This window comes from Saccostrea echinata, unplaced genomic scaffold, assembly GCF_033153115.1.
Source record: "Saccostrea echinata isolate AGI-Se365-2 ecotype Australia unplaced genomic scaffold, CSIRO_AGI_Sech_v1 ptg000054l, whole genome shotgun sequence".
Classification (NCBI taxonomy): Eukaryota; Metazoa; Mollusca; class Bivalvia; order Ostreida; family Ostreidae; genus Saccostrea; species Saccostrea echinata.
Window position 1 is genome coordinate 17,610,001 of NW_026889803.1, and position 12,115 is coordinate 17,622,115.

The 12,115-nt window shown below is 33.8% G+C and overlaps 1 protein-coding gene across 1 annotated transcript in view; it reads left to right on the plus strand.

Moving 5' to 3' along the window:
- Nucleotides 1–11,691, plus strand: part of LOC133206351 (lysosomal proton-coupled steroid conjugate and bile acid symporter SLC46A3-like) — a 14,537-nt gene extending 2,846 nt beyond the window's left edge. The window contains exons 2-4 of the mRNA XM_061342303.1: nucleotides 10,924–11,007; nucleotides 11,139–11,295; nucleotides 11,532–11,691. Of these exons, the coding sequence (XP_061198287.1) occupies nucleotides 10,924–11,007; nucleotides 11,139–11,295; nucleotides 11,532–11,628 (338 nt within the window). The 3' untranslated portion in view covers nucleotides 11,629–11,691. The remainder of the gene's footprint in view (nucleotides 1–10,923; nucleotides 11,008–11,138; nucleotides 11,296–11,531) is intronic.
- The last annotated feature ends 424 nt before the right edge of the window (nucleotides 11,692–12,115 follow it).

Sequence of the window (12,115 nt, forward strand, 5' to 3'; positions counted from 1 at the left end):
CAAATGCATCTTTCATTTTTTTCAAAATTCACTTCCGGTCGTCAGATATGTCCGATTTCCGTTTTTTTCAGAAATATTTTGTCCGAGTCATATCTCAGAAACGGTAAGATATTAAGACACCAAACTTATATGGTTAATAGATCTTGAGGAGTAGGCAAATCCATTTGGGTTAAGATCATCAGTCGTCACTTCCGGTCGTCACAGGAAGTGATCAAAGAAATCGAAAATTTCATCTTTTCTTTTTTGAATATTTTTTTGCATCACATTATTGCATCTCATTTGTAGTTTCGAAATATGTTGGTCCCACCGGAAACAAAAACGTCAACTTCCGGCTATAAGCGAAAAACTGCATAATTTGAGTATTTTACTTTCCCATAAATATTTTTTATAGACAATGTATTTGAACTGATTTTTGAATATGTTATCAAGACTGCAAATGTCTAGAGTAACGTCAAATATCTTTGTAAAATTCACTTCCGGTCGCGCGTTTAAATGTCCACAAAATGAGAACTTGTCCCAGTGATATCTCAGAAACGGTAAGAGATTTAGACACCAAACTTATAGGAGTATTAGACCTTGAGAAGTAGACAAAACCATTTGGGTTAAAAGCGTTAGTCGTCACTTCCGGTTGTCACAGGAAGTGATCAAAGAAATCAAAAATTTCAACTTTTCTCTTTTGGAATAAGACTTGCATCATATAATTGTATCTTTTTCACAGTTACGATATGTGTTGGTCCCACCGGAAACAAAAAACGACAACTTCCGGTTATAAGAGAAAAACTACATAGTAGGGTATTTAATTTTCCGATACAAATCGCCTATATATAGAGTTCTTTAAATGATTTTTATATATGTTATTGAGACTGCAGATGTCTAGAGTGATGTGAAATATTTTAATAAAATTCACTTCCGGTCGCGTGTTTTCTTGTCCTCAAAATGAAAAGTTATTTCAGCGAGATCTCAGAAACGGCATGAAAGTAAGACACCAAACTTATAGGAGTAATACAACTTGGTGAGAAGGCAAACCACATAGGGTTAAAAACGTCAGTCGTCACTTCCGGTGATCACAGGAAGTGATCGAAGAAAACAAAAATTTCAACTTTTCTTTTTTAAAACTAAAACTTTCATCACTTTATTGCTTCCCTTTCGCTGTTTTGAAATATGTTAGATTCCACCGGGAAAAAAAACTTTAAACTTCCGGTTTTAAGAGATAAACTACGTTATTTCGTGGTTTAACTTTCTCATAAATATCACTTATAGATAAGTATTTGAAATGTTTTTACATATGCTGTAGATACTGCAAAAGTCAAGAGAAAATTTTTATTCACTTCACTTCCGGTCGCGTGTTTTCCTGTCTTCGAAATTAGAATTTGTTCTCACAATTGTTCGGCAACAGTAAAAGACTGAAGTCTAAAACTTTGAGGACTTATAGTCAGTCATCAGTTCATTTGCTTCGTGTAAAAATCGTGTGTCGTCATTACTTCCGATCGTGACAGGAAACGAAGCAAAAAAGTATTTTTTAGCTTATTTTGTTTTTACATAAGTTTTAGGCTAATACCGACGTTGGAAAAGACATGTTCATGCAAACAGGAAGTAGTATAACGGAAGACCTTCTCATTACTAGTAATGAGTTTCTAGTATTCTTAATATTATTGTATAGACGAAATTTGGTAAAGGACTATGTCCGCTCCATTTCTCCAGAACAGCTTAAGATATGAAAGTTAACTTTGTCAGATATCATAGATAATGACTTGTAGATGTCACCATGAATATTCTTTCCGTCGTCATTACTTCCGGTCGTCACAGAAATTGGATTAAAAAGTCGATTTTTTCTATTTCTTCGTCTTTCTAACTTCTTTTTTCTGTAATATTCATAGGGTATGTAAAGGCCCCTCTTTGAAGATTTTACGTATTACCAGTTTCCTGATAGGATTAAGAAGGAATTAAATATCTTTAAATATCTTAGAATTTCCGAAAACGTAGGACCAACGTTTCTTAAACACTACAGAATATTGATTTTTCCCCCGTATATATAGTCTGCGAGGACTGCTCAGTGCTCATTTACGTAGGAACTGGTGTAGAGTTAAAACCTACTGGGTGATTGGGATAGGCCAGAAAAACCTTGCCGTTGCCATGGAAACGAGTTTATATTAAATAAAAACGGTTGTATATGATATGTGTGTGCATTTTATTCGCCCCTATTTTTGTCAACTGTAGAAGACATTGCCATCTTTACCCCCCCCCCTTTTTTCTCTTTTTCGCTTTTATGTTTTGCATTCTTTATAAAATGACCTTGACTTTCATATCACAAGCAACTCTTCTTGACGTTTTTAAAATTATAAGCCTTAATTCTTTCTACAAAGTAATGCTAATTTACATGTTTATGTTCAAGACCCCCCCCCCCCCTTTCCTCGAAGCAACCAGGTAGAATACACAGATATAAAATTTACAACTTATAAGGAACTTCTTAAGAGTTTCATTAATAAAGTTCGGTTCCCCTGATGTGATTTGATATTTTACTACCATTCATTCTTCTTCTGTTTTGTCTTTAGAATTTATAATTATTTTATTTAGAATTAATTTATCTTTAGAAAGTAGTGATTGTCAGCTGCATTCATTAGCATTTCGCGTTTTCTTCTATATCTATTACTTGCATATTAATAATTTCATTAAATAATATTTAAAAGTATTAAAACTTCATTTCTATTAAATTTTATTCATTTGTAAATCCTTGGATCCGCTCCTGCAGGTGCGCGAAAGCCTCATCACTACTGTAAACAAATTATTCATCACGCCGAAAATGTTCATGATTCCGCTAAACTTAGAAAGCTTACACATAGTTTTTCATCTCATAAACAACCATCAGCCCTGTCCAATGCAGAAATGCTCGAATTGAAGGGGAAAATTCAGGAATTGTTTTGCGTCAACCATGTTTTGACGTGAACCTTACACCGCATTCTGTTATTAAGGTCTTCCGTTTCAGTCGGAAGACCTTATAGTGATTCTACTGTTTTTTCTTTTTAAGGTCTTCCGTTTCAGACGGAAGACCTTATAGTGATTGTAGTGTTTATTATTATTATTATTTTTTTTTCCCCCTTTTTCTTGCCCCCCTCGATTTCTCAGAGATGGCTGGGTGGATTTTCCTGATATTTTCAGGGGTGATAGAGAATGAAAATACCCCCAGGCGTTTTTTTCATTTTTTCAAAATTCACTTCCTGTCGTCAGATATGTCCAATTTCCTTTGTTTTCAAAAATATTTTGTCCCAGTCATATCTCAGAAACGGTAACAGATTAAGACACCAAACTTATATGGTTAATAGATCTTGAGGAGTAGGCAAAACCATTTGGGTTAAGAGCGTCAGCCGTCACTTCCGGTCGTCACAGGAAGTGATTAAAGAAATCGAAATTTTCAACTTTTCTTTTTTGATTTTTTTTCTTTCATCACATTGTTGCATCTTATTTGTAGATTCGAAATATGTTGGTCCCACCGGAAACAAAAACGTCAACTTCCGGCTATAAGCGAAAAACTGCATAATTTGAGTATTTTACTTTCCCATAAATATTTTTTATAGATAAAGTATTTGAACTGATTTTTAAATATGTTATCAAGACGTCAAATGTCTAGAGTAACGTCAAATATCTTTGTAAAATTCACTTCCGGTCGCGCGTTTAAATGTCCGCAAATTGAGAACTTGTCCCAGTGATATTTCAGAAACGGTAAGAGATTTAGACACCAAACTTGTAGGAGTAATAGACGTTGAGGAGTAGACAAAACCATTTGGGTTAAGAGCGTCAGCCGTCACTTCCGGTCGTCACAGGAAGTGATCAAAGAAATCAAAAATTTCAACTTTTCTCTTTTGGAATAAGACTTGCATCATATAATTGTATCTTTTTCACAGTTACGATATGTGTTGGTCTCACCAGAACCAAAAAACGACAACTTCCGGTTATAAGAGAAAACTACATAATAGGGTTTTTAATTTTCCCATACATATCGCCTATACATAGAGGTGTTTAAATGATTTTAATATATGTTATTGAGACTGCAGATGTCTAGAGTGACGTGAAATATCTTAGTAAAATTCACTTCCGGTCGCGTGTTTTCTTGTCCTCAAAATGAAAACTTATTTCAGAGAGATCTCGGAAACAGCATGAGATTAAGACACTAAACTTATAGGAGTAATAAACCTTGGTGAGTAGGCAAAACATATAGGGTTAAACACGTAATCCGTCACTTCCGGTCGTCACAGGAAGTGATCAAAGAAATCAAAAATTTAACTTTTATTCTTAAAATTAAAACTTGCATCACTTTATTCTTTCTCTTTCGCTGTTTTGAAATATGTTAGATTCTACTGGAAACAAAAACTTTAACATTCCGGTTTTAAGAGATAAACTACGTTATTTCGTGGTTTAACTTTCTCATAAATATCACTTATATATCAGTATTTGAAATTTTTTTTTTACATATGTTGTAGATACTACAAAAGTCATGAGAAAATTCAGAGATTTTTATTCAGTTCACATCCGGTCGTGTGTTTTCCTGTCCTCAAAATTAGAATTTGTTCTCACATTTGTTCGGCAACAATAATAGACTGAAGTCTAAAACTTTCAGGACTTATAGTCAGTCATCAGTTCATTTGCATCGTGTAAAGATCGTGTGTCGTCATTACTTCCGGTCGTGACAGGAAACGAAGCAAAAAAGTGATTTTTTAAGTTATTTTGTTTCTACATAAATTATAGGCTAATACCGACGTTGGAAAAGACATATTGATGCAAACAGGAAGTAGTAGAACGGAAGACCTTCTCATTACTAGTAATGAGTTTCTAGTTATTATTATTATTTTTTTCCCCTTTTCTTTTCGGACGATTTCTCGGAGATGGCTGGATGGATTTTCTTGAAATTTTCAGGGATAATAGAGAATGAAAATACCTACAAATGCATCTTTCATTTTTTTCAAAATTCACTTCCGGTCGTCAGATATGTCCGATTTCCGTTTTTTTCAGAAATATTTTGTCCGAGTCATATCTCAGAAACGGTAAGATATTAAGACACCAAACTTATATGGTTAATAGATCTTGAGGAGTAGGCAAATCCATTTGGGTTAAGATCATCAGTCGTCACTTCCGGTCGTCACAGGAAGTGATCAAAGAAATCGAAAATTTCATCTTTTCTTTTTTGAGTATTTTTTTGCATCACTTTATTGCATCTCATTTGTAGTTTCGAAATATGTTGGTCCCACCGGAAACAAAAACGTCAACTTCCGGCTATAAGCGAAAAACTGCATAATTTGAGTATTTTACTTTCCCATAAATATTTTTTATAGACAATGTATTTGAACTGATTTTTGAATATGTTATCAAGACTGCAAATGTCTAGAATGACGTCAAATATCTTGGTAAAATTCACTTCCGGTCGCGCGTTTAAATGTCCACAAAATGAGAACTTGTCCCAGTGATATCTCAGAAACGGTAAGAGATTTAGACACCAAACTTATAGGAGTATTAGACCTTGAGAAGTAGACAAAACCATTTGGGTTAAGAGCGTCAGGCGTCACTTCCGGTTGTCACAGGAAGTGATCAAAGAAATCAAAAATTTCAACTTTTCTCTTTTAGAATAAGACTTGCATCATATAATTGTATCTTTTTCACAGTTACGATATGTGTTGGTCCCACCGGAAACAAAAAACGACAACTTCCGGTTATAAGAGAAAAACTACATAGTAGGGTATTTAATTTTCCGATACATATCGCCTATAGATAGAGTTCTTTAAATGATTTTTATATATGTTATTGAGACTGCAGATGTCTAGAGTGATGTGAAATATTTTAGTAAAATTCACTTCCGGTCGCGTGTTTTCTTGTCCTCAAAATGAAAAGTTATTTCAGCGAGATCTCGGAAACGGCATGAAAGTAAGACACCAAACTTATAGGAGTAATACAACTTGGTGAGAAGGCAAACCACATAGGGTTAAAAGCGTCAGTCGTCACTTCCGGTGATCACAGGAAGTGATAGAAGAAAACAAAAATTTCAACTTTTCTTTTTTAAAACTAAAACTTTCATCACTTTATTGCTTCCCTTTCGCTGTTTTGAAATATGTTAGATTCCACCGGGAAAAAAAACTTTAAACTTCCGGTTTTAAGAGATAAACTACGTTATTTCGTGGTTTAACTTTCTCATAAATATCACTTATAGATAAGTATTTGAAATGTTTTTTACATATGCTGTAGATACTGCAAAAGTCAAGAGAAAATTTTTATTCACTTCACTTCCGGTCGCGTGTTTTCCTGTCTTCAAAATTAGAATTTGTTCTCACAATTGTTCGGCAACAGTTAAAGACTGAAGTCTAAAACTTTGAGGACTTATAGTCAGTCATCAGTTCTTTTGCTTCGTGTAAAAATCGTGTGTCGTCATTACTTCCGATCGTGACAGGAAACGAAGCAAAAAAGTATTTTTTAACTTATTTTGTTTTTACATAAGTTTTAGGCTAATACCGACGTTGGAAAAGACATGTTCATGCAAACAGGAAGTAGTATAACGGAAGACCTTCTCATTACTAGTAATGAGTTTCTAGTTAAGTCTTCCGTTCACAACGGAAGACTTATAGTGATTGTATTGTTTCTTTTTATTATTATTATTATTATTATTATTCCTCCCAAATTTTGTGAGCGCGATTACTCAGAGATGGTTGGATAGATTTTCACAATTTTTCACATGATAGTAGGCTGATATATGAAGTTTATGTAAAATTCCGTTTTTTGAAAAATTCACTTCCGGTCCGAAGTTACGGCCGAATTTCCAATTTTTAAATGGACTTTTGTCCGGAATTTTTCTCGGAAACGGTTTGAGGTAAAGATGTGAAATTTACAGGAGTATTAGATCATGACATTCTCTTTGTTTCGAAGTTGTTTTCGTGTGTTTCCGGTACTTCCTGTCCGAACCGGAAGTGAACTTGTGTTTGGTCAATTTTCAACTTTTTTGTTTTTTAATATTTTTTCAAGATATTATTATGTATAACAGAGGTTATTCTACAAATACTAAATATATAATTTGTTTTGAAATCAGATTCCACATTTTCTAGATTTTCGGTACCCTCATTTTCCCTATTTACCTAGTGTGTAGACAATGGGCAAAGAAAGATAACTCTGACTTGTAAGTGAGAATAGAACTTTCGAGATAAAGGCGGAAATAGTATCGATGACGTTAGAGACATATACACTCTCCATATCAAAATATTTAGACGTTCTATATTCACTCTTCAAAATTTAAGAGGACGTTGGTTACCGCTTCCAGTGCATGTAAAGTTTGAAGTTGCCAGTGTAGTGTAAGTCTGTATTGACAGTTAGTTAATTTACACATGAATATATCTAAAAAAAAATTAATATATATATGCTAGGTAGCTAATTCAAGTAAATATATTATAAGCACTGAATATACATTTATAGTGATGGACAGGCATGCAGTTTTATCTATTTCGTATATTAAGTTCAGAATACGATAGTTATAAGCCTTCTATAATGCAGACGATTTATTATTCTCTATGATCTGAATGCGAAATTATCCCGATTTCCGAGTTTTACTTTCGATATTAAAAAATATTACATACACTCAAAAAAGGAATTAAGCGATAGAAAATTGTAATACAGTACTGTTTTAAAGCCTTTATAAATAAATTGATATCTGCCACTGAAAAGAAAGAAAATCAATCTATAGATTAGATTTGGTTATTACATATATATCTGATAAAAGGTTAAATTATTTATGACACATGATCTATACTCTATATACCCAAGGAATTATAAAAGATGTGAAAAGGCGATTCTTGGATTCTTGTGAAATACTCAAAGAGTTAAAGAGTGTGTGAAATAATGGTACGCTATATGTTTCTTTTGAAAAAAAAAAAAAAAAAAAACATGATAAAAAAATTGTACATGTCTGTTGATATGTGGGATAAGTATATCTGAATGAACACAATTTTATGCAATGATATATAATCATGTACATGCAACTGACGTCCGTACTTTTCCTTGTAATTCATAAAATTATCTAATTCCTTTGAAGCCCCCCCCCCCCCCCGTCTTGAATTTGAATTATATATTCGTTTTAGATTTAAATCTGGAACATGTGAATAACATTACCATTTACATGTATACAGAATTTCATATTTTATAATTATGAAATGTTCAATTTACATGTCTGAGAGAGAGAGAGAGAGAGAGAGAGAGAGAGGAGAGATTCCCTCTTAATCCCGATCCAGACCAAAAATTAGTTCTTTATCGGTCACACCCATTCTTTATTAGATGTTTTCTGATTTCATAGTCAGTCATGGTCACATCCTGTATATTTTTCAGCTTAAAAAGTATCACACGAAGTGCACGTGTGTTGACCTGTCAATCAAAATCACTTGACGCTGTATGCACTGCAATTAAGTAGCCTGAGTTCGAAATGATCTTGAAGTATGATCTTTAAGTAAATCTGCTGCAACAAACTTGTGAAAAAAAAATAGAATAAAATAAAAAATAAAATATCTCGGTATTATGAACTTCGACTGTGGGACGTGGAGACCGGTCCTTTGGATGAGATCGTATAAATCGAGGTCCCTTGTCGCAGAAGATGCTGGCATAAAAAAGATTCCCCACTGCTCAATTGCGATAAATGCCAAAGTATAGGACAAAAATTTACAGTCTCCACCGGCGAGTGGTGGCGTCTCCATGTGAGTGAAAAATTCTGGAGAGGGACGTTAAACAACATACGTATAATCAATCAATCAATCAATCAATCAATCGATTGCTGAAGAATAAATGTAATTGAATAATTTGTCTTATAGGTATGTTGTCAAATCTTGATATTATAACTTTACAAAACTCAGTGACTTTACGTTTAATGTGATACTAACTTAATTCATTATATTTTTTTATAACACCATCACAATTATGCCAAAACATACACACAGTGAAGTTTATGATAGTACGGTGTTCGTTCGTCTGTTTGTTTGTCTTAGAAATGATTGCAAACATTTTTTTTTTAAATTGCTAATGATATACGTATATCTCTTATAGGTGCCAAATGTATTATACAAGATTGATAATGAAAATCAAAGTACCTTAAGTACTGAAAGGACTTTTTTCCAGTTATTTTTTTCTTTCACAGTAAATATGATATGTATGTTTTTTACACAGAAAAAAGCAAATTCTTACAGATTTAGAAGAACGGAAGACTTTTTTGTTGCCATGGCAACAAGAGTCTAGTTATTATTATTATTATTTTTCTTCCTGGGTACTTTTTTGTCCGTGAGTGATCTCCGAAACTATACATCCGATTGAGTTGAAACCTTTTTAGGGTTAATAGGAATGTAATGTAGATTTGCGGAACGAAGGTCATTTTGCACGCACGTGCATGCACGTGCGTGCGCGTGCAATGAGTAAAATGACCAATATACTTGATATTGCCATAACTTTTATATCTTTTGATGAAATACTTTGATACTCAGAATATAAGAATATATTAATAGTGTAGACAAGATGACATGGTCAGAATGCACATGCATGCACGTGCGCGCATGCGCATTGATTAAAATAACCAATACAATTGATATAGACTTAACTTGTACATTTTTTGATGAATTGCTTTGACACTCAGAATATAAATATATATTAGAAGTGTAGACAAGAAGACTTGATCAGCGCACACATGCATGCACGTGTGTGCACGCGCATGCGCGTGCAATGAGTAAAATGACAAATATACTTGATATAGCCATAACTTTCAACTCTTTTGATGAAATGCTTTGATACTCAGGATATCAGGATATATTAATAGTGTAGACAAGACGACATGGTCAAAATGCACATTCATGCACGTGTGCGCATGCGCAATGATTGAAATAACCTATACGAATGATATAGACTTAACTTGTATATTTTTAGATGAATTGCTTTGAAACTCAGAATATAAGTATATATTAGAAGTGTAGACGAGATGACATGATCAGCGCGCACATGCATGCATTTGCATGCACGTGCATGCGCGTGCAATGAGTAAAATCACCAATATACTTGATATAGCCATAACTTTTACATTTTTTGATGTTATGCTTTGATACTCAGAATATATAGACATATTATAAATGTAGACAAGACGACATTGTCAACATGCATAGGCATGCACGTGCGCGCGCATGCAATGCTAAAATGACCAATATACTTGGTATAGCTGTAACTTTTATACTTTTTGATGAAATGAATTGATACCCGAAATATGTAGATATATTTATAGTGTTGACGAGATGACACGGTCATCGTGGACATGCATGCACGTGCGCGCGCATGCAATGCGTAAAATGACAGATATACTTAATATAGCCGAATTTTTTTTTTCTTTTAATGAAATTTGAATATAAAGATGTATTAAAAGTGTAGACAAGTTGACATGGTCATTTTGTACATGCATGCCTGTGCGCGCCTGTGTAATGCGTAAAAAAAAACCCAATATACTTGATTGCCTTATTTAATGAAGCTTACAGGGAATAAGACACCAAAAGGAAGTTGGGGAGCGTTTGGGGAACATCTGTAACGGTCCCCGTTACAATTAATACTAGTTCAATTATGAAATGTATTGTTAAGTATCTTATAATGAGAAAATATCAATGTTAATAACATTTAAAAAATCCACAATGCTGAGATGACACGTTCAAGAAATTGTTTAATAATCAAATGCAAGCATCAGCTTGATTAGAATTTAGTTTTCAAGTCCAATCAGACGAGGACTCAAACCCACAAGTTCTTTTTAACTTAACCGCAGAACTCTAGCGTTATGGTTTTAGCTGCAGAACTGTTGAACAAAGACTAAAATATAAAACAATAACGCTAGAGTTCTGCAGCTATTTTTTTAACTAAAAAAAAGAATATTTTTATTATAAATTACAGCTGCGATTGTTGGAGGTGGTGGCGTTTTAACTCTACCAATGATTCGTGCAATCATGTCAAGAATGACGTCACCAGACAAGCAAGGTTGTTTTCTGATTGCTAAATAAGTTTAATACCTTTACAAGTACATCGAAACACATCATTCATTTTCTAGCAACAATATTAAAGTTTAGGTATAATATCTATTATAATGAATCATTTCATTTACATCACAGGAGCCCTATTTGGTGGGATATCTGCGGTTGAAACAACTTGTGGTATCATAGGAAGTCTGTTTTTTAACTCCATATATTCCCATACAGTCTCCTTCTTCAGAGGGACGGTGTATTTGGTGACGGCCAGCTGTGTTCTCGTTTCGCTACTTCTTCTTCTGTAAGTTTTGCATAATTAATAAACAATTTTATTCATTAATTACTTAGAAGCTAATTCATTTGATATTCTTCCTGGCTTTCTCTAATACAAGTGTTAACAGTGAAAGGCAGATGTGTTTTAACCAAGCAAGATGGCAACTGATTTTTCATTCTTATACTTGATAGTAGTTATTTGAAATATTACAGAATGGTAAATTGATCCGTTAATCGTTGCCAATACAAATTTTTTTTTTTTAGAATATTTACCATTTGCTCACGACAAACACAGACTTACAAAAAGGTGGCCGAATTTGATGTGAAACAACAAAATGACGTTTTTACCAAACGACATTGATAATTTGTTTGCCGGAAAATAAAATTACAAACGAGTTCTTAGACTGATTCTTTGGGTTCTAGTCTAAGACTACTTAGGGCTTTTGTTTTTTGTTTAAAGTCCCTTTCGAGAATTTTTCACTCATATGGAGACGCTACCACTTGCCGGTGGAGGGCTACAAATTTTGACCTATACTCGGCACTCAGGTCCATTGAGCAGTGAGGGATCTTTTTCGTGCTAACCCCTACTGCGACACGGGACCTCGGTTTATATGGTCTCATCCGAAGGACCGGTCTCCATGTCCGGCAATGGGACTTAGGGCTTTTGAAAATTTCGGTAAATGCTGTACATTGACTGAGGAAAGCAAGGATTTATTAACATTTTGATGTTCCTTTGTAATGTCTAAAAGAACTGAGGTGGAAGGAAACTTCACAACTCAAAGGACACAAGAAAATTGTTTTTCAAAGACTTGAAAATAAAGTATGCTAAAAATGACCAGTCATGTCTA